This window comes from Salmo salar, chromosome ssa17 (genome assembly GCF_905237065.1).
Source record: "Salmo salar chromosome ssa17, Ssal_v3.1, whole genome shotgun sequence".
NCBI classification, from domain to species: domain Eukaryota; kingdom Metazoa; phylum Chordata; class Actinopteri; order Salmoniformes; family Salmonidae; genus Salmo; species Salmo salar.
In genome coordinates, this window is record NC_059458.1 from 60,057,322 (window position 1) to 60,084,597 (window position 27,276).

Genomic DNA, 27,276 nt, shown 5'->3' on the forward strand with positions numbered 1-27,276 from the left:
ATTTTCCATTTGTTTTGTCTTGTCTTCCCACACACCTAGTTTCAATTCTATCATTACATGTTGTGTATTTAACCCTCTGTTCCCCCCTTGTCCAGAATTTATTATTGTTTATTGCTTGCGCACATATGCTGGTGTGTGACGGATTTTGTTACCCATTGTTTGTTTGTTCTATTTTACGGTGGTTTTTATTATCAACCTCTCTAGGGGGTGTGGGAAGCTAGCGTCCCACCTGGCCAACATCCAGTGAAATTGCAGAGCGCCAAATTCAAAAACAGAAATACTCATTATAAGAATTCATGAAACATACAAGTGTTATACATCGGTTTAAAGATTAACTTCTTGTTAATCCAACCACGGTGTCAGGTTTCAAAAAGATTTTCCAGCGAAAGCAAACCATGCGATTATCTGAGAACCGCGCCCAGCAGACAAATCCTTACAAACAGTATCCAGCTAAGTAGACGAGTAATAAAAGTCAGAAATAGCAATAAAATGAATCACTTACCTTTGATCTTCATATGGTTAGACTCACAAAACTCCCAGTTACCCAATACATGTTCGTTTTGTTCGATCAAGTCCCTCTTTATATCCAAAAACCTCTGTTTTGTAGCGCATTTTGTTCAGTAAAACACTGTCTCAAACAAAATCCGGTGAAAATGCAGAGCGTGAAACTCAACAAAACAGAAATTCTCATAATAAACATACATAAAAAATACAAATGTTATACACCAGCTTAAAGATACACTTGTTGTTAATCCAACCGCTGTGTCAGGTTTCAAAAAGGCTTTACGGCAAAAGCAAACCATGTGATTATCTGAGAACAGCGCCCAGCAGACAAATCATTACAAACAGGAACCAGCCAAGTAGACGAGTAACAAAAGTCAGAAATGGCGATAAAATGTATCACTTACCTTTGATCTTCATATGGTTGCACTCCGAAGACTCCATGTTACATAATAAATGTTCGTTTTGTTCGATAATGTCCCTCTTTATGTCCAAAAACCTTGGTGCGTTTTGTTGGTGCGTTTCACATTAATCCAATGGAACAACAGCGCGTTCACAACAGCCAGACAAAAAATCTAAAAAGTACCATAAGAATTCGTAGAAACATGTCAAACGATGTTTAAAATCAATCCTCAGGTTGTTTTTGTCATAAATAATCGATCATCTTTCAACCGGACAATAACTTTGTCAATAGAAAAGGAAAAACAAGAAAGGTGCGCTCCCGGTCACGCTCTGGACTCATGTCTGGAAATTTCCACTGTCCTCTCATTGAAAGTGCTGTTTCTCCCTAATTTTTCAGAGTAAAAGCCTGAAACAATGCCCAAAGACTGGCCACATGCTGTGGAAGCCATAGAGATCGTGAACTGGGTCCTAAGTCTTTGTATGGTGGATAGGCATTCAATGGAAAAACAGCCATTTCAAAATAAAAGCATTTCCTGGATGGATTTTCCTTAGGTTTTCGCCTGCCATATCAGTTCTGTTATACTCACAGACATTATTTTAACGGTTTTGGAAACTTTAGAGTGTTATCTATCAAGATCTACCAATTATATGCATATCCTGGCTTCTGGACCGGAGTTGCAGGCAGTTTACTATGGGCACGCTTTTCATCCAAAATTCCGAATGCTGCCCCCTACCCTAGTGAGGTTAAACTGCTCCGTTGGAACACAGTTTTTGCTATCCTGCGCCTGACTTCTCGGCCGCCAGTATGCACCCTTGACAGAATTCCGGACCGACTATATGGAGTCAGCAGGAGCAGGTACCCCGGGTATAGGGGTGGAGGAGCACGTCCGGGAGCACGCAGCAATGCTCCACCATCTTGGCACCGCCATCGACCGTGTTGTCCAGACAATGGACCGCTGGGAGAGACAGGGAGTTCTACCAGCGCCTCCACCAGCACAACCGGGGTCTCCATTACGCGCCCCTCCTTCTCCTGGTCCCAGTGGGATTTGTCTCTCCCTTCCCCAGGAATACGACGGGACGGCTGCGAACTGCCAGGGGTTCCTATTGCAGCTAGACCTATACCTGGCAACCGTCCACCCGGCTCCTTCGGACCATGAGAGGGTGTCCGGCCTCGTCTCGTACCTCACAGGGAAAGCCCTGGAGTGGGCCAACGCTGTGTGGAGAGAGGGAGATGCGGAGTTGGACCAGTTTGAGGAGTTCACCTGCCGCTTCCGGGCAGTCTTCGACCACCCGCCCGAAGGTAGAGCGGCAGGTGAGCGCCTCTTCCATCTGAGGCAGGGGACGAGGAGCGCCCAGGAGTTCGCCCTGGAGTTTCGGACCCTGGCTGCTGCCGCGGGATGGAACGACAGGGCCCTGATCGACCATTATTGCTGCAGTCTGCGCGAGGACGTCTGTCGGGAGTTGGCCTGCAGAGACACCACCCTCACATTCGACCAGCTGGTGGACCTGCCCATCCGGCTGGATAATCTGCTGGCTACCCGCGGATGTTCAGATTGGGGTCTGTTGGTTCCATCCCCCCGCACCCCCTCTCCAATACCTATGGAGCTGGGAGGGGCGGTGCGCAGGGAGACCGGAGGGGGTTCCAGCTCGTGCACCATCTGTGGCCGCAGAGGTCACACTGCTGGTCGGTGCCGGGTTGGTTCCTCTGGGTATCGAGGCAGGGCGCTCTGGCGTTACCCCAGGTGAGCCGGCACCATTCTCACCCATAGCCCTCTGTTGCACATATGTTTTTGTATGTCACTGAGTTTTCCCCACATTCCCAGCATAAGGCGCTCGTTGATTCAGGCGCGGCTGGGAATTTTATAGATAGATCGTTCGCTCATAGTTTAGGGATCCCCATTGTTCCCGTGGCTGTGCCCTCCCCGTTCACGCCTCAGATAGTCTACCATTAGGGTCAGGGTTGATTAGGGAGGCCAGCACTCCTCTGGGCATGGTGATGCAGGGGGTCACAAGGAGAGAATTAGTCTCTTCCTTATTGACTCTCCTGCGTTTCCCGTGATGCTAGGCCTACCCTGGTTAGCTTGTCATGACCCCACTGTTTCTTGGCAACAGAGGGCTCTCACGGGGTGGTCACGAGAGTACTCGAGGAGGTGTTTAGGGGTTTCCATTGGTGCTACCTCAGTGGAAAGTCCAGACCAGGTCTCCACCGTGCACATTCCCCCTGAATATTTTTTTTAACCTTTATTTAACTAGGCAGTTAAGAACAAATTCTTATTTTGAATGACAGCCTAGGAACACTGGGTTAACTGCCTTGTTCAGGGGCAGAACGACAGATTTGTACCTTGTCAGCTCGGGGATTCAAACTTGCAACCTTTTGGTTACTAGTCCAACACTTTAATCACTAGGCTACGCTGCCGCCCCGGGATATGCCGATTTGGCATAAAGAAGGCAACTCAATCACCACCCCATCGACGGGGCGATTACATTTACATTTTAGTCATTTAGCAGACGCTCTTATCCAGAGCGACTTACAGTAGTGAATGCATACATTTCATAAAAATGTTTTTTCCCATACTGGTCCCCCGTGGGAATCGAACCCACAACCCTGGTGTTGCAAACACCATGCTCTACCAACTGAGCCACACAGGATCGATTGTGCGTTAAATCTCCTGGTAGACGCTGCACTTCCCAGGAGTCACTTGTATCCCCTCTCACAGGCGGAGATGGAGGCTATGGAAACATATGTCTCCGAATCCCTGCGTCAGGGGTACATTCGGTCCTCCACTTCACCCGCCTCCTCGAGTTTCTTTTTTGTGAAGAAGAAGGAGGGAGGTCTGCGCCCATGTATTGACTATCGAGGTCTGAACCAGATCACTGTGAGGTATAGTTACCCGCTACCGCTCATAGCCACAGTGATTGAGTCAATGCACGGGGTGCGCTTCTTCACCAAACTAGATCTCAGGAGCGCCTACAACTTGGTGCGTATCCGGGAGGGAGACGAGTTTAAGACGGCTTTCGGTACCACCTCAGGGCACTATGAGTACCTCGTCATGCCGTACGGGTTGATGAATGCGCCATCAGTCTTCCAAGCCTTTGTAGACGAGATTTTCAGGGACCTGCATGGCAGGGAGTAGTGGTGTATATTGATGACATTCTGTGTCCCTGGTGCGCAGGGTGCTTGGTCGCTTGTTGGAGCATGACCTGTACGTCAAGGCTGAGAAATGCCTGTTCTTCCAGCAGTCCATCTCCTTCCTAGGGTACCGCATTTCCACCTGGAGAGATGGAGAGTGACCGCATTTCAGCCGTGCGTAATTGGCCGACTCCCACCACGGTAAAGGAGGTGCAGCGGTTCTTATGGTTTGCCAACTACTACCGGAGGTTTATCCGGGGTTTTGGTCAGGTAGCGGCTCCCATTACCTCACTGCTGAAGGGGGGCCCGGTACGTTTGCAGTGGTCGGCTGAGGCGGACAGGGCTTTTGGTCACCTGAGGGCTCTGTTTACCTCAGGTCCCGTGCTGGCCTATCCGGATCCCTCTTTCGGGTACGCCACCGAAGGTCTGCCCCGTGCCTTCTTCTCGAAGAAGCTCAGCCGAGCAGAGCGAAACTATGACGTGGGGGACCAGGAGCTGTTGGATGTCGTCAAGGCCTTGAAGGCATGGAGACATTGGCTTGAGGGGGCTAAACACCCTTTTCTCATCTGGACTGACCACCGCAATCTGGAGTACATCCGGGCAGCGAGGAGACTGAACCCTCGCCAGGCCAGGTTGGCCATGTTTTTCACCCGTTTTGTGTTCACCCTTTCCTACAGACCAGGCTCCCAGAACGTGAAGGCAGACGCATTGTCCCGGCTGTATGACACAGAGGAGCGGCCCATGGATCCCACCCCCATACTCCCCGCCTCCTGCCTGGTGGTGCCGGTAGTGTGGGAGCTGGAAGTGGACGTACAGAGCCCACTCCCATCCAGTGTCCCGCTGGACGTATGTATGTTTAAAGTCCTGAGGAGACTGAACGAGATGAGTTACAGGTTACAGCTTCCCCCCGATTACCGTATTATGTGTCTCGTTCTATGTGTCTCTCCTCAGGCCGGTGGTGGCTGGCCCACTCCAGGAGTCTGAGGTGCGGGAGGTTCCTCCACCCCCTCTGGACATCGAGGGGGCCCCGGCGTTTTCCGTTCGTTCCATACTGGATTCGAGGCGTCGGGCGAGGGACCTTCAGTACCTTGTGGACTGGGAGGGGTATGGTCCAGAGGAGAGATGCTGGGTTCCGGTGGAGGACGGATTGGACCCTTCACTACTGCGGGAGTTCCACCGACTCCATCCGGATTGCCCTGCACCTCGCCCTCCAGGTCATTTCCGAGGCCGGTGTCGGCGCGCGGGGGGTACTGTCACGACTTCCGCCGAAGTCGATGCCTCTCCTTGTTCGGGCGGCGTTCGGCGGTCGGCGTCGCCGATCTTCTACCCATCATTGATCTACTTTTCATTTTCCATTTGTCTTGTCTTCCCACACACCTGGTTTCAATCCCATCATTACATGTTGTGTATTTAACCCTCTGTTCCCCCCATGTCCTTGTCCAGAATTGTTTATTGTAAGTGCTTGTGCATGTATGCTGGTGGGTTTTGTTACCCATTGTTTGTTTGTTCTATTTTACGGTGGTTTTTACTATTAAACTGCTCCGTTGGAACACAGTTTTTGCTCTCCTGCGCCTGACTTCTCTGCCGCCAGTACGCACCCTTTACACACACACTTACTGTAGACATACACACTTTGTGGTAGCCCAGCAAGTTGAACTCTGACCTTTAAAGCCCTGGGACATTCCTCGCAGGCCGGGGGGTCAGAGGGGTTCGAGGAATGGGTTACATGCTGTAGGTGAGAGGGTGAACATTAAATGCTGAGGGGTATTAGGTTTCTGGCCCGTTGTGTCCTGGAAGGAAATGTTTAGAGGGTAACTGTACTAGAACGCAGCCCACCTGAACCCTGTCCAGAGAGGAGTGTTGCATAGTGTTGGTTGGGTAGGAAAATGTATGGTAATGATAAGGGGATAATACCCTGCTGGAGAGGTAATGTTTACCTCCATGTCATCAGCTACTCTGACGGATAGACACCTCGACGTCGCTGCCAGAAGAGCTGGCACAGAACGGGCACTGCATGGCATGCCCCGACTAGCCGAGGGGAAAGAGATGTTTCCAAGTGGACTAGGGTCATAGTCAATAATCTAATTACCAACTACCATACCAGAGGGAAATGTCACCAGTGTAGGACACATTCACAATGACACATGGCACAGATTTAGATGTTTGGTATTGTGAAAGGGGGAGGCTTGGGTTGTCATGGTGATTGGATGAAGAGTGACCGCAGTAGGTAGCTCCAGGGCTCTCAGTGAAGAACCAGCAGTGTGGAATTGTGGGGTAGTGGTGGAGCCCAGGAATGAAGCCTGCAAGGCCATCTGGGTAGACATATCTGGGAGAAGGATGGCATCTAGACAGAACTTTCTGAGAGAGTATGAGAGGCAGAGGCTGGGATAGCCGCTAGCCAGCGCCTGTAGCTTGAGGATGCAGTTATTTCTGTACTGTAGCCCTCCAACATGTGATCCACTGGCACACACACACACACAGTCTTGTACAACTAACCTTGTGGGGACACATTATTCACTCACTCAATCAGGGAGATGGAAACCAAAATGGGCACAATGGGTCTAGGTAGTAAATTCAGTTGAATTGACACTACTGGTGACACTGGGGTGGTGGATGTAGGAGTGTTGTGGAAAATTAATAAAGTCAATGTATAAACATATTGTAAAAAGAACGAAAGAGAGAGAGAGAGACAGATCGAGATGGGGAGAGAGACAGAGAGCAACAGAGAGCAGAGAGAGAGAGAGAGAGAGAGAGAGCAACAGAGAGAGAGAGAGCAACAGAGAGAGAGAGAGCAACAGAGAGAGAGAGAGCAACCGAGAGACATAGAGCAACCGAGAGACATAGAGCAACCGGGAGACATAGAGCAACCGGGAGACATAGAGCAACAGAGAGACATAGAGCAACAGAGAGACATAGAGCAATAGAGAGCAACCAAGAGACATAGAGCAACAGTGAGACATAGAGCAACAGAGAGCAACCGAGAGACATAGAGCAACAGTGAGACATAGAGCAACAGAGAGCAACCGAGAGACATAGAGCAACAGAGAGCAACCGAGAGACAGAGAGAGAGGGACAGAGAGAGAGAGAGAGAGAGGGACGGAGAGAGAGAGCGAGGGACAGAGGGTGACAGAGAGCAACAGAGAGAGGGAGGGACAGAGGGCAACAGAGAGAGGGAGGGACAGAGAGCGACAGAGAGAGGGAGGGACAGAGAGCGACAGAGACAGAGAGGGACAGAGAGGGACAGAGACAGAGAGGGACACAGACAGACAGACAGACAGACAGACAGACAGACAGACAGACAGACAGACAGACAGACAGACAGACAGACAGACAGACAGACAGACAGACAGACAGACAGACAGACAGACAGACAGACAGACAGACAGACAGACAGACAGACAGACAGACGATCAAAGCACCCTGCCACACGGTGACTGTTCAGGCTGAGCCACTGTCGTTGGTCTCTCTGCAGATCAAACAAGCACATCATCTTTCAGAAAGGAGGGAGAGAGAGAGAGAAAGAGACATTGCATATAGACATAATATGACATTTGAAATGTCTTTATTCTTTTGGAACTTTTGTGAGTGTAATGTTTACTGTATATTTTTCACTTGCTTTGGCAATGTAAAAATATGTTGATCATTCCAATAAAGCCCCTTAGAGAGAGAGAGAGAGAGAGAGAGAGAGAGAGAGATGTGACAGCCATCTTGTCTGTGACGTGTTTTCATCTTCTCACTAACCAAAAAAAACACTCATCAATCAGCTCCATTCAACCTCTCTAAACCTGCAACAAGGGTACGAGGGAAACACCTGGACGATGTCTGTCACAGTGTGTGTTTCCTACACAACTTCAGAGTTTCTCTTTAGTGTGTGATCTGTTGTGACTTTCAGAGTGGCCAATTTGTAGTGTGTCGGTGTGCTGTGATCAGTCAGCGTGTGTCTGATGTAGTGTGTGATCTCTGAGTGTGTGCAGTCCTCACTAGGTGTGTGTGTGTGTCGGTATAGTATTGTAAAGGTGTGTTTGTCCTGTCTTTTCCAGATGCACCATCCCATTCAGATGAAGCCTGCAGACAGTGAGAAATCAAACGGTGAGTGATCACACACACTGGATTGAGTATTACGTGGTCGGGTGTGTGTGTGTGTGTGTGTGTGTGTGTGTGTGTGTGTGTGTGTGTGTGTGTGTGTGTGTGTGTGTGTGTGTGTGTGTGTGTGTGTGTGTGTGTGTGTGTGTGTGTGTGCTTTAGTGTGTCTGTGGCTCAGTGATCCTGTTTCACAGAGAGAAAGAGAGATGTATGAATTATTAAAGTGTTCAGGGAGGGGGTCAGGGAGAGTTCAACTGTTTTGGCCCCACAGTGAACCAGCCTTTCTCCCTGCGTCTCTCTCTCTCTCACACACACACATACACACACACACACACACACACACACACACACACACACACACACACACACACACACACACACACACACACACACACACACACACAGACAAACACACACACACACACACACACACAGACAAACAACTGGCTCTATTGCAGATGCAGTTACAACCCCATTTATCCAGCCATAAAGCTTTACTGCATCTGAGAGAAGCCAGACAGGGGCCACGTCCCAATACTAATAGCCTCTTTTCCTCATCCACTGGACCACTGAAAGTATAGAAGGATAGAGGGTAATAACATTGGGACAGACGGAACCGTACAGGCTGAGCTCCACCCAGAGAGAGACAGAGTAGTGTCATAAAGCCCCTGACAGCACACAGGCATCATTTAAAGCTTCATAAAGCAGCATCTTCTAGACTCGGCCCACTAAGGAAATACAATGCACTGGAAACATATAGATCCATCCATATCAGTCATGATGAGACCTTAATAATGCTTTACCGCTCCAGACATCTTCTGTGAGGTTATGAAATAGGACTTGGTAAGATATATCCGTCTAGGTAACGGGGACCTTAGTAAAGCTCCAGCCATCTGTAGATGCAGCCATCATCTACTGTAATGGAAGATAGAAACGCACGGCCATATGAAATGTATCCATCTTTTTAATGATAATACGTTTCATAAACCTTTATTGGAGTTGCTGTAACCGTGATGAATTGTCGTTAAGCGGTTTGTTGCTTTAGTCAATCAAGAGGTGTGTGCGTGCGCGCGCGTCTGTCTTCGTCGCACTGCTGTATCGATAGCCCGTCTTCACTTTCCGCTTTCTTTCTTTAATCTGATCTGGAATCAGTAAAACGCTGTTTCTCTGCTTCCCAATACATCACTAACTCGGACTCAGGTCGGCTAACAGATGTTTAGTCACTGTTAAGGATATCTCTGCTGTTTCTCCATATCCACTCCCAGTTCATTCATTACAGTGCTGATAGTGAGCGAACGTATACAGACGAGTTGGAAGCCTTTGAAACAACACTTATCTTCCATGTGTTCTTTTTTTTAAACGCACAAACAATTCAAACAGCAAAATAAACAAGTGCTCTATTGATTTCCCAGAGTGCAACAGACCGCTTATCTCTTTCGCCTCCCGGTAAGAGCTGACAGATTCCTCATTAAAAATGAATTGGATTAGCATTACTCTGAATGGTGAGCAACACACACACACGTTCTCTCTCTTGTCTCTTTCCCACGGTCACACACACACACACACACTGTTACACAGGCCGAGGTATTGCAAGATAAATGGAGCGATTGGGTCAGAGAGAAAAGGATTAAACAGGAGGAGGAGGAGGAGGGGCAGGCAGACAAAAAGAAACCCGGAGAGATGGGAGAGGATGAGATAGAGAGAGAGGAACGAATAGAGGGAGAGAGGAACGAATAGAGGGAGAGAGGAACGAATCGAGAGAGAGAGTCGCACAGAGACTTGGTGTTGAAGTGGTAATGAGACATTGATCACAGTTGGCAGATGAAATGCTGAAACTTTCTCTCTTTCTTCTCCTTTTTTGTTTCTCACCCATTTCAACGTCTTCCTCTCTTCCCCTGCAGCGGTGGAGGACAGGAAACTGTTCATCGGCATGGTGTCGAAGAAGTGCAATGAGAACGACATCCGAGTGATGTTCTCTGCGTTTGGCCAGATCGAGGAGTGCCGGATCCTGCGAGGGCCCGACGGACTCAGCAGAGGTGTGTGTTTCTTGGGCTCCGTCCATATACCCACTCACCCTGACCCCCTCCTCCCTTACCCACCATCCTTTTCACCCCTCCCACCTCCTTATATCCACCCCCTATTCAGTTCTGAGCTCCTTATCCCTCCCCTTACAGTTCTCCTCTAGACAGAAGGAGAATATATCTTCTCCCTCGCTATTGGCCAACCATAGAGCTACTCTGTAATCAGCAGTGCAGTGTCCCCCTTAGTCAATCTCCTCTTCACTGCCTCCCTCCCCCCCTCAACCCCTCCAATCCCCCTGCCTCCTCTCCTCCCTCCCCCCTCCCCCTCCCTCTGTGGTCTCTATGTGCTGAGGAGATGGGGCGGGGTCTGACAAACCAAATTGTCTATCCTGCTCGGCATCAGACCAGGCTGTCACTGTCATCGTCACACAGGTTTATGTGGACGTGTCGGTTGTTGTGTGTTTCACTGTGGATGTGTAGGTTGTTGTGTGTTTCTCTGTGGATGTGTCGGTTGTTGTGTGTTTCTCTGTGGATGTGTTGGTTGTTGTGTGTTTCTCTGTGGATGTGTCGGTTGTTGTGTGTTTCACTGTGGATGTGTAGGTTGTTGTGTGTTTCTCTGTGGATGTGTAGGTTGTTGTGTGTTTCTCTGTGGATGTGTCGGTTGTTGTGTGTTTCACTGTGGATGTGTTGGTTGTTGTGTGTTTCTCTGTGGATGTGTAGGTTGTTGTGTGTTTTTCTGTGGATGTGTCGGTTGTTGTGTGTTTCTCTGTGGATGTGTTGGTTGTTGTGTGTTTCTCTGTGGATGTGTTGGTTGTTGTGTGTTCCTATGTGAATGTGTCGGTTGTTGTGTGTTTCTCTGTGGATGTGTTGGTTGTTGTGTGTTTCTCTGTGGATGTGTAGGTTGTTGTGTGTTTCTCTGTGGATGTGTAGGTTGTTGTGTGTTTCTCTGTGGATGTGTCGGTTGTTGTGTGTTTCTCTGTGGATGTGTCGGTTGTTGTGTGTTTCTCTGTGGATGTGTCGGTTGTTGTGTGTTTCTCTGTGGATGTGTAGGTTGTTGTGTGTTTCTCTGTGGATGTGTCGGTTGTTGTGTGTTTCTCTTTGGATGTGTAGGTTGTTGTGTGTTTCTCTGTGGATGTGTTGGTTATTGTGTGTTTCTCTGTGGATGTGTAGGTTGTTGTGTGTTTCTCTGTGGATGTGTCGGTTGTTGTGTGTTTCTCTGTGGATGTGTAGGTTGTTGTGTGTTTCTCTGTGGATGTGTCGGTTGTTGTGTGTTTCACTGTGGATGTGTCGGTTGTTGTGTGTTTTTCTGTGGGTGTGTCGGTTGTTGTGTGTTCCTCTGTGGATGTGTAGGTTGTTGTGTGTTTCTCTGTGGATGTGTCGGTTGTTGTGTGTTTCACTGTGGATGTGTCGGTTGTTGTGTGTTTTTCTGTGGGTGTGTCGGTTGTTGTGTGTTTTTCTGTGGGTGTGTCGGTTGTTGTGTGTTTTTCTGTGAATGTGTCTGTTGTGTGTTTCTCTGTGGATGTGTAGGTTGTTGTGTGTTTCTCTGTGGATGTGTCGGTTGTTGTGTGTTTCTCTGTGGATGTGTCGGTTGTTGTGTGTTTCTCTGTGGATGTGTAGGTTGTTGTGTGTTCCTCTGTGGATGTCTAGGTTGTTGTGTGTTCCTATGTGGATGTGTCGGTTGTTGTGTGTTTCTCTGTGGATGTGTAGGTTGTTCTTACTGTTACTGTTGACCATCTCTCATTATCTGAAGTTCTCTTCTTCTTCTCTCCTCGATGTTCCTCTAGCCACTAGCAGTCTCTAATGCTCTACTGTCACACACACTCAGTCCTCCACTGTCCCTTCATCCTCCTCTCTCTCTGTCCCCCTGTCCCTTCATCCTCCTCTCTCTCTGTCTACCTGTCCCTTCATCCTCCTCTCTCTCTGTCTACCTGTCCCTTCATCCTCCTCTCTCTGTCCTCCTGTCCCTTCATCCTCCTCTCTCTCTGTCTACCTGTCCCTTCATCCTCCTCTCTCTCTGTCTACCTGTCCCTTCATCCTCCTCTCTCTGTCCTCCTGTTCCTTCATCCTCCTCTCTCTCTGTCCTCCTGTCCCTTCATCCTCCTCTCTCTCTGTCCCCCTGTCCCTTCATCCTCCTCTCTCTCTGTCCTCCTGTCCCTTCATCCTCCCATCTCTCTGTCCTCCTGTCCCTTCATCCTCCTCTCTCTCTGTCCTCCTGTCCCTTCATCCTCCCATCTCTCTGTCCTCCTGTCCCTTCATCCTCCTCTCGCTCTGTCCCCCTGTCCCTTCATTCTCCTCTCTCTCTGTCCCCCCTGTCCCTTCATTCTCCTCTCTCTCTGTCCTCCTGTCCCTTCATCCTCCTCTCTCTCTGTCTACCTGTCCCTTCATCCTCCTCTCTCTGTCCTCCTGTCCCTTCATCCTCCTCTCTCTCTGTCTACCTGTCCCTTCATCCTCCTCTCTCTCTGTCTACCTGTCCCTTCATCCTCCTCTCTCTGTCCTCCTGTTCCTTCATCCTCCTCTCTCTCTGTCCTCCTGTCCCTTCATCCTCCTCTCTCTCTGTCCCCCTGTCCCTTCATCCTCCCATCTCTCTGTCCTCCTGTCCCTTCATCCTCCTCTCTCTCTGTCCTCCTGTCCCTTCATCCTCCCATCTCTCTGTCCTCCTGTCCCTTCATCCTCCTCTCGCTCTGTCCCCCTGTCCCTTCATTCTCCTCTCTCTCTGTCCCCCCTGTCCCTTCATTCTCCTCTCTCTCTGTCCTCCTGTCCCTTCATCCTCCTCTCTCTCTGTCCCCCTGTCCCTTCATCCTCCTCTCTCTCTGTCCCCCTGTCCCTTCATCCTCCCATCTCTCTGTCCCCCTGTCCCTTCATCCTCTTCATCTCTCTCTCTCTTCCTCTCAATCACTTGTCTGTTGTCCTCATGAATATTATAATCTCAGTCTGTCCCCCTTTACTGCAGATAACTTCCACAAACCCCAGTCTTCCTAACAGGCCTGTCAGAGCAGTCTTAGTCCAGCCTGGTCCAGAGCTGTAAATACATGAATCAGAGTGAGGCTGTAGATAAATAGACCTTCAAGTGGGTCTGTATGTCCCACCTGGCTCTGCACTAATACGGGCTGCTATTAAACCACAATATCAATCAGAAGCCTTTTCTGTTCCGCCACCCACTATTAATAAAATATGGATCACACCACTGGTGGATCCACGGCTGGGCCTGGGGAGCTACCCTACATTCATGAAAGGACTGTTCCCTTTCTCCTCTCTTATCGGAGCCCGTTGCTGATGACAGAATGCGGCCTGCTAGATATTTATACCGTCGGCTAGGCGGCTAAATCCCATCTTTTCCGCTGGATGATAAAAAACATACTGGAATGTAAAGAGAAGCTTTTATCTGGTCATTTCTAGCACTGACTTTAATATGGTTCAGTTCAACAGAGGGGTTTAGTTTGGGTATCGAACAAAGGAACGGGCTCGCATTTTGGTGGAAGAAAGAGAGAATGCCTGTCTTCTATTGTAAAATGCCTCATTGGTTCTATGGTATAACTGCCAGTAAACCGTATTTGAATGGAGAATCCACAGGAACTGCCTTTTAATGAGAGTTGGTGAAAGACTGAGAGTAGACGGCCATAAAAGACCCAGTCTAGCAGGTCACCTTAACCGGTGGATTCTCTCTGTAGCATAACATCTGGGTCATGTACTGTAAGAGGGTTTTCAAACTATTTTTAAGATTTTGCCCCATCTAGAATTACCCCATATTAGTTTCTCTAACTTGCTCCAAGATGACCGACCTTGGCCTTTCTCAACTGCTGGCAGATAGAGCAAGACCCTGGACAGTCTTCTCGCATTTTAACCCCAAGGCAACTTCCTCTGCCACATCTTGCTACGACACAGACCTAGTTAGCTTTTATTGGTACCGTTACGCAGGCCCATAATGAATAGTCTAGACTATCCCTAACCCTCAACCCTGTTCTATCACAGAAGACAAGACAATCATAAAGGTAGAGGATGAATCACAGCCACTCATCTGTTCTCTCCTTCATTCCCTTTCTCACTCTAGTCTTCCTCCCCTCCATCCTCTCTCTCACACACACACTCACCCATTCACTCACTCGTACTCCCTCTCTTTCTGTCTCTCTTTCCATCCGTCCACCCCCACCCCATGCACACAGTTCTGACTAGTTGACCTGTCTGCTAGCTAGCTAACTGTATCCTGTGCAGTCAGCTAGCTACAAAGTGTGTGTGGAGTGGGTCTGGGGACGGCTGTGCTACTACTGCTAGCATGGCTCAGTGTGTGTTAGTGTGTTAGCGTGTTAGCTTGGGGGTGGGGGTGTTGAAGCTCTCCTCCAGTATATTGACACTGCCTCTCTCTGATCACTCCCCAACCAACAGGCCTCAGCCAGAGGGAAGCCAACGTTAAGGGTAATACCATTTCATTTAATACTAGTCTATTACCCAACAATTACGATCCCACCGATCAAACTCCAAAGCGCCAAATAGTTAAGAGTTCCCAAAGAATGTGCATCATTCTGCCCACCACACGCACTCTCCCTCCCTCCCCCAAGATTTGCTCAATTTGTGTGATTTTCTGTGATGTCTTTTCAGAACGCATTCTTCATAGAACCCTAGAGACGGTTTGTCACAGTCGTCTGCCCCGCCCCGCCTCCCTCCCCTCTCTCTCTTGTCGGCTTCATGTCTCAGACTAGGACAGCAAGAGAGAAGGAGGGGAGGAGAGAGAGAGAGAGAGGAGGAAGAGGGGGCATCCAATCAGACACACAATGCAGGCCTAATGAGTTCAAATCGTTTTAATGCAAATTGGACAGATTTCCATTCTCTAGAAGAGTGGGAGGATACTAGTACAACCAGTTATTTGTGTGTAGGAGAGAGAGAGAGAGATGGGCAGAGAGAGAGAGAGATGGGGAAGATGAAGAGGGAGGGAGAGAGCTTCAACCACCCCACCTCATCTCAATGCTCAAGTCATCAACAGCCATCCCCATTGGCGCACAACAACCTGCCAATCAAAAACGTACTGATTCTGATTGGAGCTGTCCTATTGTAGATGGGGTTGGGTGTGGTCGTCATGGTGCTAGCTGTGCTTTTTGACTGTTGTTCCTTAGCAACCTGAAAACACTGTTGTCTGCTTGTTTAGTTCTCTGTACAATCTCTGTTTTGGGTTTATAACAACGACGTGTCCAACCCTTTTGTCTTGTTTTGTTTTTTCTTGTCTCCTCCTCTTCTTCCTCCCATTCCTTCTCCTCTCCCCCTATCCCATTGTCCCGTCCCTCCTCCCGGCCTCCCTCCCTCCCACCATCTCTCCATCTCTCCCTCCCTCCCTCCTCCTGGCCTCCCTCCCACCATCTCTCCATCCCTCCCACCATCTCTCCATCCCTCCCCTCCCTCTCTCCTCCCGGCCTCCCTCCCACCATCTCTCCATCTCTCCATCCCTCCCTCCCTCCTCCCGGCCTCCCTCCCTCCCACCATCTCTCCATCCCTCCCTCCCTCCCTCCTCCTGGCCTCCCTCCCACCATCCCTCCCACCATCTCTCCATCCATTCCTCCCTCCCACCATCTCTCCATCCCTCCCACCATCTCTCCATCACTCCCTCCCTCCCACCATCTCTCCATCCCTCCCTCCCTCCCACCATCTCTCCATCCCTCCCCTCCCTCCCTCCATCTCTCCATCCCTCCCCTCCCTCCCTCCATCTCTCCATCCCTCCCCTCCCTCCCTCCATCTCTCCATCCCTCCCCTCCCTCCCTCCGTCCCTACAGGATGTGCGTTTGTCACGTTTTCTACCAGGGCTATGGCACAGAATGCAATCAAAGCCATGCACCAGTCTCAGACTATGGAGGTACTGTACCCTCGCCCTTTCTCTTCAATTTCCTCTCTCCGTCTCTCTCTCTCTCCATCTCTCTCTTCATCTCTCTCTCTCTCCATCTCTCTTTCTCCATGTCTCGCAATCTCTCTCTGTCCATCTCTCTCTCTATCTTTTGTCATCTCTTTCTCTCTCCATCTCTCTTTCTCTCTCTCTCCATTTCTCTCTCCATCTCTCACTCTTTCTCCATCTCTCTCTCTCTCTCTCCATCTTTCGCCCTTTCGCTCTCTCTCTCCATCTCTGTGTGATAGAATCTGTCGGATGCTGTCAGATGCTCGTCATCCTTTGGCCAAATATGTCAACGTAGGACAAAGAAGAAAAGTCACTTTCAAAACTCTCTCAGTACAGCAGTCATTCTTCCCAGAAAAAGAAATAACATAAAAGCTTTGGAAAAAGTGTCAAAACAGACAAGGTAACATAAGCAAGGACCCCAGATCACACTGACCAGCCTGACTGGCTCTGTTAAGGATGTCACACTCCTCAGGAAGAGAAGAGATGAGACAGGCAGCATTATAGATGCCCACATTTAGACAGGACCACCATCAGTGACCCTATGACCTCTCCATTGGGAGTGTGTCTGTGTGGGTTGTGGTGTCCTTGCAGTTTGTAGGGTTTTTGACAGTAGGAGATGACAGGGATGTGATTGCAGGAGAATTACAGGGCATTGGTCAGACGTGTGTGTGCGTGCGTGCGTGCGTGCGTACGTGCGCGATCTGGTAATGACACAGTGTATTAAAGACAGAGATTGACAGTCACCTTAGTGACTCTCTCATTATGGATGATGAGGATGGTAGTCATCCATATTGATGTGCTGTGACCCTGACAGGAAAAGGGCTGTCTGTGGCGTCCCTTTGTGTCTCAGTATGTACACACAATCTTCAAGTGTGTGTGTCTGTGTGTGCATGTGTACGTGCTTGTATACATGTCTATGATGTCTGTGTCGTGCGGTGTGTGTGTGTGTATGACTTTGTGTTGCAGTTTGTGTGTTTACCCCCCATATTGCTCTTAATCAGTGTTTCCAATTTATACTATTATAACCTTCTGTACGTACCATGGCCCAGTTAACTTTCCCAATATCCTCTGCTTTTTCACACACACATAAAGCCCTAAACAGGAGGCAGAGATTGCAGTGGACAATGACAATGGAACAAATTTTAATTTCCATGTTAAAAACATTCTGCTGACTAGCTCTGGGCAAGACCCAAATTGCTGCACCGTTTTTGTAATGTCCCCAGTTTGCAATTTAAAAGTAATTACTTCGGGTCCGAATGAGGATTGGTAAATAGAGTTTGGTTATTGTCTTGGCTCTATCGTCCCCCACTGTTTCAGATTGTGAGCCTGTGTGTTTGTGTGTGCGCATTTCTATGTGTGTTTGTGTGACTTTGCCTTTCACTAATGGCCTTGTCACTGTCATATCCATTCTCATTATACTCTGGCATTCAGGACACACACACACACACACACACACACACACACACACACACACACACACACACACACACACACACACACACACACACACACACACACGTACTTTATAAATGTCACAGCATTATGAAAGTGGATATGGACAGGACAGGTCATTTACGAGAAAGCACATTCATTTACACACCCATGTACGCACATACACACGTGCACGCATGCGCGCACACACAAACACAGAGAGAGAGAGAGAGAGAGAGAGAAGTAGGGCAGACTAATGTGGTTGTATTTGTGTTACTTATGGTGCTCCGTAAAGCCTGATGATTTGTGGCTGTGTCTATAATATTCATCCTGCCTATAAAGGCTGTTTGAGTGGTTAGAGGGCTGTTCGCTCTGATCTGGCTAATATCAGGGCCGGCTCCAGGTATATGCGACATAAGTGACCTAAGCAAAGAACATTTTGGGGGGGAACTCAACTTACTGTTGAGAGTTAGAATAGTAGAATACACAAGGTGCAATTTCAACATTTGGTTGTGCAGGAAATTTGCTTTAAAACTGACACATATTCTCTCTGCCCCATGGCAAAATGGCTAGAATTGCAGGAAATTAGCTGTAAAATGACTAAGAAATGTCTCTCTGCCCAATGGCAAAATGAGTAGAATTGCATGACATTTGTTATAAAATTGCTACATTTTGTCTCCACCCCATGGCAAAATGTGTAGAATAACCGAAAATGTACTTTAAAATGTAAATGTTTCTCTCCGCTATCAAGAGGGGGGGCCAAAATGTTTTGACCTCCACAACCAAATCTCGCACAGGGCCCCCAAAAAGCTAGGGCCGGCCCTGGCTAATATCAGGACTTCTAGAGACCGAGGATACGCACAACACAGTAAGTGGATTGTGAGTGAGGAAACACAGCCATGTATGTTTGGAGACTGGACAAACTAGACAAGTTAATGGGAGAAAAAATAGGGATGTAGGGATGGAGAGATTGACACAGTGAGGGAGGTATAGCAGAGAAACAGCCGTCTCTGTGTCTGCTATTTACCACCAGCCCATTAAAACTAACAAGCTCATAGTCCTATAGACCGGGTTGGTTGTTTAGTAACAAAACTGACGCATGTGCAACTACGGGGCAAAACAGATGATTGGCTTAGACGGTTGACAATATGTCAACTATATTTCATCTCCAATGTTTTTGAAACCATAAATAGTATTGCACAATGAGCAATTATCTGTCAGATACACTACATGACCAAAAGTATGTGGACACCAGCTCGTCGAACATCTCATTACAATATCATGGGCATTAATATGGAGTTGGTCCCCTCTTTGCTGCTATAACAGCCTCCACTCTTCTGGGAAGGCTTTCCGCTAGATGTTGGAACTGCGGGGACTTGCTTCCATTCAGCCACGAGCATTAGTGAGGTCGGGCACTGATGTTGGACGACTAGGCCTGGCTTACGGTCGGCATTCCAATTCATCCCAAAGGTGTTCAATTGGGTTGAGGTCAGGGCTCTGTGCAGGCCAGTCACGTTATTCCACACCAATCTCGACAAACCATTTCTGTATGAACCTCGCTTTGTGCACGGGGGCATTGTCATGCTGAAACAGGAAAGAGCATTCCCCAAACTGTTGCCACAAAGTTGGAAGCACAGAATCATCTAGAATGTCATTGTATGCTTTAGCTTTAAGATTTCCCTTCACTGGAGCTAACGGCCTAGCCTGAACCATGAAAACAGCCCCAGACCATTATTCCTCTTCCACCAAACTCTGCATTTGACACTATGCATTCGGGGAGGTAGCATTCTCCTGGCATCTGCCAAACCCAGATTCGTCTGACGAACTGCCAAATGGTGAAGCGTGATTCATCACTCCAGAGAACGCGTTTCCACTGCTCCAGAGTCCATTGGTGGCGAGCTTTACACCACTCCAGCCAACACTTACCCAGTACACACAAATCAAAGTAGGAATGAATTAAGACTATATACATATGGACGAGCGATAGTTCTGGTGAGTTACTCTAATATCCAATAGTTCTTCCCGGCTGTATGTAATGACACAAAACATTTCCTGAGCTAATAATGTAAAAAATAGTACATAAAAAGAATACTGCAAAGTGTTCTAAGAGCTAGTCGTGATGCTGCCATCTCCGTCGGCGCCATCTTATCCAGTGTCTGTCCTGCTGTGATGTCAAGGCTATGGTCAGGGTCTGAGATGGACTGTCCTGCTGTGATGTCGAGGCTATGGTCAGGGTCTGAGATGGACTGTCCTGCTGTGATGTCAAGGCTATGGTCAGGGTCTGAGATGGACTGTCCTGCTGTGATGTCAAGGCTATGGTCAGGGTCTGAGATGGACTGTCCTGCTGTGATGTCGAGGCTATGGTCAGGGTCTGAGATGGACTGTCCTGCTGTGATGTCAAGGCTATGGTCAGGGTCTGAGATGGACTGTCCTGCTGTGATGTCGAGGCTATGGTCAGGGTCTGAGATGGACTGTCCTGCTGTGATGTCAAAGCTATGGTCAGGGTCTGAGATGGACTGTCCTGCTGTGATGTCGAGGCTATGGTCAGGGTCTGAGATGGACTGTTCTGCTGTGATGTCGAGGCTATGGTCAGGGTCTGGTGTGGACTGTTCTGCTGTGATTTCGAGGCTATGGTCAGGGTCTGGTGTGGACTGTTCTGCTGTGATGTCAAGGCTATGGTCAGGGTCTGAGATGGACTGTTCTGCTGTGATGTCGAGGCTATGGTCAGGGTCTGGTGTGGACTGTTCTGCTGTGATGTCAAGGCTATGGTCAGGGTCTGAGATGGACTGTTCTGCTGTCATGTCAAGGCTATGGTCAGGGTCTGAGATGGACTGTTCTGCTGTCATGTCAAGGCTATGGTCAGGGTCTGAGATGACTGTTCTGCTGTGATGTCAAGGCTATGGTCAGGGTCTGGGGTGGACTGTTCTGCTGTATTCTCTGCGGGGGTGGCCACAGCACTCAAGGGAGTGAGTGAAAAAGCTTATTCTACTTTCCCCAACGCACAAGTGGTTATCTCCACCTGCTACCACGAAAAGACTTCCCCCCTGTTACCATACAGTGGGTAAACGCAAGTATTTCCCGTGACTGTGCCTCAAAACCAAATGTTTACCTGGCCCAACACTCCACCCTGAACTTGAACAGCCTTTATGACCAGGTCCACCTCTACAAGGCAGCAGTGCCCACCTTCTCCCGGACCCTAAAGGACATCGCCCTCAACAGCAGCCCCAACACCTCACACAGAAGCAACAGATCAATAGACATCCCGCCCAGACCAGCGAGACACTCTCCCAGACCTGTGGGACCAACCCCCCAGACCTACGCATAGAGGACTCACGCTGAGAGGACCTACATCCAGACCACAGCACCACCAGCCACACCCCCACCCCAACCAATCAACACCCCCCCCCCCAAGTCAACCATGCCCACACCCCATTTAGGCCCCCTCAGATCAGACCCATGACCCCCACTCCCGCAAAGAGGGCCTCAACATGAAAGTCGCACATACGCCCAGGTCGTGAGCAGGCAAACAGGCCCAACCCCCACTCTTACACTAGCCCAAGCCAATGGCATGTACCAGATGCTCAGCAGGCTCTGCTCACACTTACTGGCCTGAGGCCAAACCACACAACCAACAACATTGGACACTTTATGGAACACAAATCCTTCACTATCTCATCCTGGAATATCCAAGGCCTGAGGTCATCTGCCTTTGGCCTAAAGAGCAGGAACCTGGACAGACATTGTCATCCTACAAGAAACATGATATAGAGGAGATGGACCCACTGGTTGCCCTCTAGGTTACAGAGGGTAGTCTTATCCACCAAACTACCAGGTGTGAAACAGGGAAGGGACTCAGGGGGTTATGCTAATGTGATATAGGGTAGACCTGACTCACTCTATTAAATTAATCAGAACAGGAACATTTTACATTTGGCTAGAAATTCAAAAGGAAATGATCTCTACAGAGAAAAATGTCCTCCTGTGTGCTACCTATATCTTCCAACTAGAATCCCCATACTTCTCAAATCTTTTTGGAACAAAGAACAAACAGCAAAAAACATATACATGATCAAATACAAATCTTAGAATCAACTGTTAAAGACTACCAGAACCCACTGGATTCTCCAATTACATTGAATGAACAAAATGACAAAATACAATACCTCCAACCCAAAAAGGCCTATGGTGTTGATGGTATCCTCAATGAAATGATAAAATATGCAGACCACAAATTCCAATTGGCTATACTTTAAACTCTTTAACATCATCCTTAGATCTGGCATCTTCCCTGATATTTGGAACCAAGGACTGATCACCCCAATCCACAAAAGTGGAGACAAATTTGACCCCAATAACTACTATGGGATATGGGTCAAATCCTCTGAAAATCCTCAGCAAAATCCTCTGCACTTGGTTTCCTCTATCGTAATCACTCTTCTTTCACGCCAGCTGCCAAACTAACCCTGATTCAGATGACCATCCTACCCATGCTAGGTTACGGAGACATAATTTATACATCGGCAGGTAAGGGTGCTCTTGAGCAGCTAGATGTTCTTTACCATTCGGCCAACAGATTTGCCACCAATGCTCCTTATAGGACACATCACTGCACTCTATACTCCTCTGTAAACTGGTCATCTCTGTTTACCCGTCACAAGACCCACTGGTTGATACTTATTTATAAAATCCCCTTAGGCCTCACTCCCCCCTATCTGAGATATCAACTGCAGCCCTCATCCTCCACATACAACACCCGTTCTGCCAGTCACATTCTGTTAAAGGTATCCAAAGCGCACACATCCCTGGGTCGCTCCTCGCTAGCGACTGGAACGAGCTGCCACAAACACTCAAACTGGACAGTTTTATCTCAAAGACTCAATCATGGACACTCTTACTGACAGTTGTGGCTGCTTTGTGTGATGTATTGTTGTCTCTACCTTCTTGACCTTTGTGCTATTGACTGTGCCCAATAATGTTTGTACCATGTTTTGGGCTGCTTCCATGTTGTGTTGCTACCATGTTGTTGTTGTAAGGGCTGTGTCAGGGAGTAGACCAAGGCGCAGCGTGTTGAGTGCTCATCATATAATTTTAATAGAACACTTTAAACAAAACAAGAAACTGACAGCCAAACAGTTCTGTCAGGTTAGCAACACTAAACAGAAATTAACCACCCACAAAACCCAAAGGAACATAGGTATGGCTCCCAATCAGAGACAACGATATACAGCTGTCCCTGATTGAGAACCATATCCGGCCAAAACAAAGAAATACAAAACATAGAAAAAAGGACATAGAATGCCCACTCTAGTCACAGTACCCCCCTCCCCAAAGGTGCGGACTCCGGCCGCAAAACCTGACTCTAAAGCGGAGGGTCCGGGTGGGCCTTCCTTACGGCGGCGGCTCTGGTGCGGGACGTGGACCCCGCTCCACCTTCGGCTTGGCCCACTTAGGTGGCGCCTCTGGAGTGGGGACCCTCGCCGCCGACCCCGGACAGGTGGGCGACTCTGGCAGCTCCAGACAGGTGGGCGACTCTGGCAGCTCGGACAGGTGGGCGACTCTGGCAGCTCGGACAGGTGGGCGACTCTGGCAGCTCGGACAGGTGGGCAACTCTGGCAGCTCCGGACTGGAGGGCGACTCTGGCAGCTCCGGGCTGGAGGGCGACTCTGGCAGCTCCGGGCTGGAGGGCGACTCTGGCAGCTCCGGGCTGGAGGGCGACTCTGGCAGCTCCGGGCTGGAGGGCGACTCTGGCAGCTCCGGGCTGGAGGGCGACTCTGGCAGCTCTGGACTGGAGGGTGACTCTGGCAGCTCCGGACAGGCGTCAGGCACAGGACTCACCAGGCTGGGGAGACATGCAGGAGGCCTGGCTCTGGGCGCAGGCACAGGACTCACCAGGCTGAGGAGACTTGCAGGAGGCCTGGCTCTGGGCGCAGGCACAGGACTCACCAGGCTGGGGAGACTTGCAGGAGGCCTGGCTCTGGGCGCAGGCACAGGACTCACCAGGCTGGGGAGACATGCAGGAGGCCTGGCTCTGGGAACAGGCACCGGATAGACCGGGTCCTGGAGACGCACTGGAGGTCTGGAGCGCACGGCCTGCACAACCCGTCCTGGCTGAGTTGTCACTGTAGCCCGGGCGAAGCGCTGGCACAGGGCGAACTGGGCTGTGCTGGAGATTGAGGGCTGCCGTGCGTAGAGCAGGCGCAGGGTAGGCTGGACCTAGGAGACGCACTGGTGGCCAGATGTGCTGCGCCGGCGCACTTCTCCCTGGCTGGATGCCCACTCTAGCACGGCACTTGCGGGGGGCTGGTATCGACCGCACCGGACTGTGCGTGCGGATGGGCGAGACCGTGCGCACTTCCGCATAGCACGGTGCTCTCCACATCAACCGCTCCCCACGGTAAGCACGGGGAGTTGGCTCAGGTCTATTGCCTGACTCCGCCAATCTCCCCGTGTGCCCCCCTCCCCAAATTTTTTTTAGGGCTGCCTCTCAGGCTCCTGTAGCTCCCTTGTCCTCCCAGAATCGACATTTCGACTTCCATGTCCATCCTTCTCTCCGGTGCTCCAATCCACGCTGCTTGGTCTTCTTTTGGTGGGTGGTTCTGTAACGGCTGTTGCAGGCTGTTGACTGTGCCCAATAATGTTTGTACCATGTTTTGGGCTGCTTCCATGTTGTGTTGCTACCATGTTGTTGTTGTTGTAACGGCTGTGTCAGGGAGTAGACCAAGGCGCAGCGTGTTGAGTGCTCATCATATAATTTTAATAGAACACTCCAAACAAAACAAGAAACTGACAGCCAAACAGTTCTGTCAGGTTAGCAACACTAAACAGAAATTAACCACCCACAAAACCCAAAGGAAAATAGGCTGCCTAAGTATGGCTCCCAATCAGAGAAATACAAAACATAGAATGCCCACCCTAGTCACACCCTGGCCTAACCAAAATAGAGAATAAAACCCTCTCTATGGCCAGGGCGTGACAGTTATGTTGTGTTGCTACCATGCTGTGTTGCTATGTTGTTGTCTTAGGTCTCTCTTTATGTAGTGTTGTGTCTCGTGATGTGTGTTTTGTCCGATATTTATTATGTATTTTATTTTTTAAAAATTATCCCAGGCCCCCGTCCCCGCAGAAGGCGTTTGGTAGGTCGTCATTGTAAATAAGAATTTGTTCTTAACTGACTTGCCTAGTTAAATAAAGGTTAAATAAATAAAAATACAAATTATCGTTAGCAGCAGAGTCGTACATTACCTCAGGGAAATAATGTACTGAGCAAATGTCAAATTGTCTTATTTCCCAATTATTGTACGGCAGACCACGTATTCATCCTGCACACCCTAATTGACAAACAAACAAACCAAAACAAAGGCAAAGTCTTCTCATGCTTTGTTGATTTCAAAAAAGCTTTTTACTCAATTTGGCATGAGAATCTGCTATACAAATTGATGGAAAGTGGTGTTGGGGGAAAAACATACAACATTATAAAATACATGTACACAAACAACAAGTGTGCGGTTAAAATTGGCAAAAAACACACATTTCTTTCCACAGGACTGTGGGGTGAGACAGGGATGCAGCTTAAGCCCCACCCTCTTCAACATATATCAACAAATTGGCGATGGCACTAGAACAGTATGCAGTACCTGGCCTCACCCTACTAGAATCTGATGTCAAATGTGTACTGTTTGTGTACTGTGTACTGTTTGATGATGATCTGGTGCTTTTGTTCCCAACCAAGGAGGGCCTACAGCAGCACCTAGAAATTCTGCACAGATTCTGTCAGACCTGGGCCCTGACAGTAAATCTGAGTAAGACAAAAAAAGGTCCAGTTTTCAGGACCACAAATACAAACTCCATCTAGACACCATTGCCCTAGAGCAAACAAAGAACTATACATACCTCGGCCTAAACATCAGTGCCACATGTAACTTCCACAAAGCTGTAAACGAGCTGAGAGACAAGGCAAGAAGCTCCTTCTATGCCATTAAAAGGAACATAACATTTAACGTACCAATTAGGATCTGGCAAAGAATACATGAATCAGTTATAGAACCCATTGCCCTTTATTATTGTGAGGTCTGGGGTCCTCCCCCCAGCCAAGATTTCACAAAATGGGACAAACACCAAATGGAGAGTCTCAATGGTAATGTTAGAAGATTAGTGTACATAGAATTATAATAGGGAGAATAGTGTGCAATAATAGGCTATACCCTCGTCTATTGCCTGCACTAAACATGGAACTGTGGGATGCAGCCTGGTCTTATAGACTAGACGTAACATAGTGAAAGTAAATCCAGGACACCTAAATCAGTATGATATGTTACGTTTTGGTATGGTTACATAAGACAGATGGTTAATTAAGGCAGAAACGAAAGTAGGGTATTTGGTCGGACGTATAACGCGTGAACGTCGATCAATCCAAAGATGTGAGTTGAAATCACTTGACGGACAACTTTAGCTAATTAGCAACTTTTCAACTACTTACTACTTTTTTTAGCTATTCAGCATGTTAGCTAACCCGAACCCTAACCTTAAACATTTTAGCTAACCCTTCCCTAACCTTAACCCTTTAAATGAACTCTTAACCAACTGCTCTTAAATGCAAGTAAAACTAAAAACTAAATGCATGCTCTTCAGCCGATCGCTGCCTGCACCTGCCCGCCCGTCCAGCATCACTACTATGGACGGTTCTGACTTAGAATATGTGGACAACTAGAAATGCCTAGGTGTCTGGTTAGACTGTAAGCTCTCCTTCCAGACTCACATTAAACATCTCCAATCCAAAATTAAATCTAGAATCGGCTTCCTATTTCGCAACAACGCATCCTTCACTCATGCTGCCAAACATACCCTCGTAAAACTGACCATCCTGTCGATCCTCGACTTCGGCGATGTCATTTACAAAATAGCCTCCAACACTCTACTCAACAAATTGGATGCAGTCTATCACAGTGCCATCCGTTTTGTCACCAAAGTCCCATATACTACCCACCACTGCAACCTGTATGCTCTCGTTGGCTGGCCCTCGCTTCATACTCGTCGCCAAACCCACTGGCTCCAGGTCATCTACAAGTCTCTGCTAGGTAAAGCCCCGCCTTATCTCAGCTCACTGGTCACCATAGCAGCACCCACCCATAGCACGCGCTCCAGCAGGTATATCTCACTGGTCACCCCCAAAGCCAATTCTTCCTTTGGCCGCCTCTCCTTCCAGTTCTCTGCTGCCAATGACTGGAACGAACTACAAAAATCTCTGAAGCTGGAGACTCTAACCTCCCTCACTAGCTTTAAGCACCAGCTGTCAGAGCAGCTCACAGATCACTGCACCTGTACATAGCTCATCTGTAAATAGCCCATCCAATCTACCTCATCCCCATACTGTATTTATTTATTTATCTTGCTCCTTTGCACCTCAGTATCTCAACTTGCACATTCATCCTCTGCACATCCTACCATTCCAGTGTTTAGTTGCTATATTGTAATTACTTTGCCACCATGGCCTATTTATTGCCTTACCTCTCTTATCCTACCTCAATTGCACATGCTGTATATAGATTTTCGTACTGTATTTTTGATTGTATGTTTGTTTATTCCATGTGTAACTCTGTGTTGTTGTATGTGTCGAACTGCTTTGCTTTATCTTGGCCAGGTCGCAGTTGTAAATGAGAACTTGTTCTCAACTTGCCTACCTGGTTAAATAAAGGTGAAATATTTTTTATTTAAAAAAACGTAACCCCTAGCCTAGCTAACGTTAGCCAGCTAGCTAACTTTAGCCACCTAGCTAGAATTTGTAACATATTATACGTTTCGCAAATTCGTAACATTTAGTACATTTTGCAAATTCGTAA

The 27,276-nt window shown here is 48.5% G+C and overlaps 1 protein-coding gene across 31 annotated transcripts in view; it reads left to right on the forward strand.

Annotated features, from left to right (window-relative positions):
- The window catches only part of LOC106576215 (CUGBP Elav-like family member 2), a 262,716-nt gene that overhangs the window by 214,880 nt on the left and 20,560 nt on the right, over positions 1-27,276 (forward strand). For 22 of the 31 annotated variants that reach the window (XM_045699848.1, XM_045699846.1, XM_045699849.1 and 19 more), the window contains 4 exons: positions 8,074-8,122; positions 10,018-10,152; positions 14,518-14,547; positions 15,894-15,973. In XM_045699848.1, coding sequence (XP_045555804.1) covers positions 8,074-8,122; positions 10,018-10,152; positions 14,518-14,547; positions 15,894-15,973 — 294 coding nt within the window. The remainder of the gene's footprint in view (positions 1-8,073; positions 8,123-10,017; positions 10,153-14,517; positions 14,548-15,893; positions 15,974-27,276) is intronic. The other 9 variants (XM_045699852.1, XM_045699859.1, XM_045699847.1 and 6 more) reach the window with 1 other exon arrangement.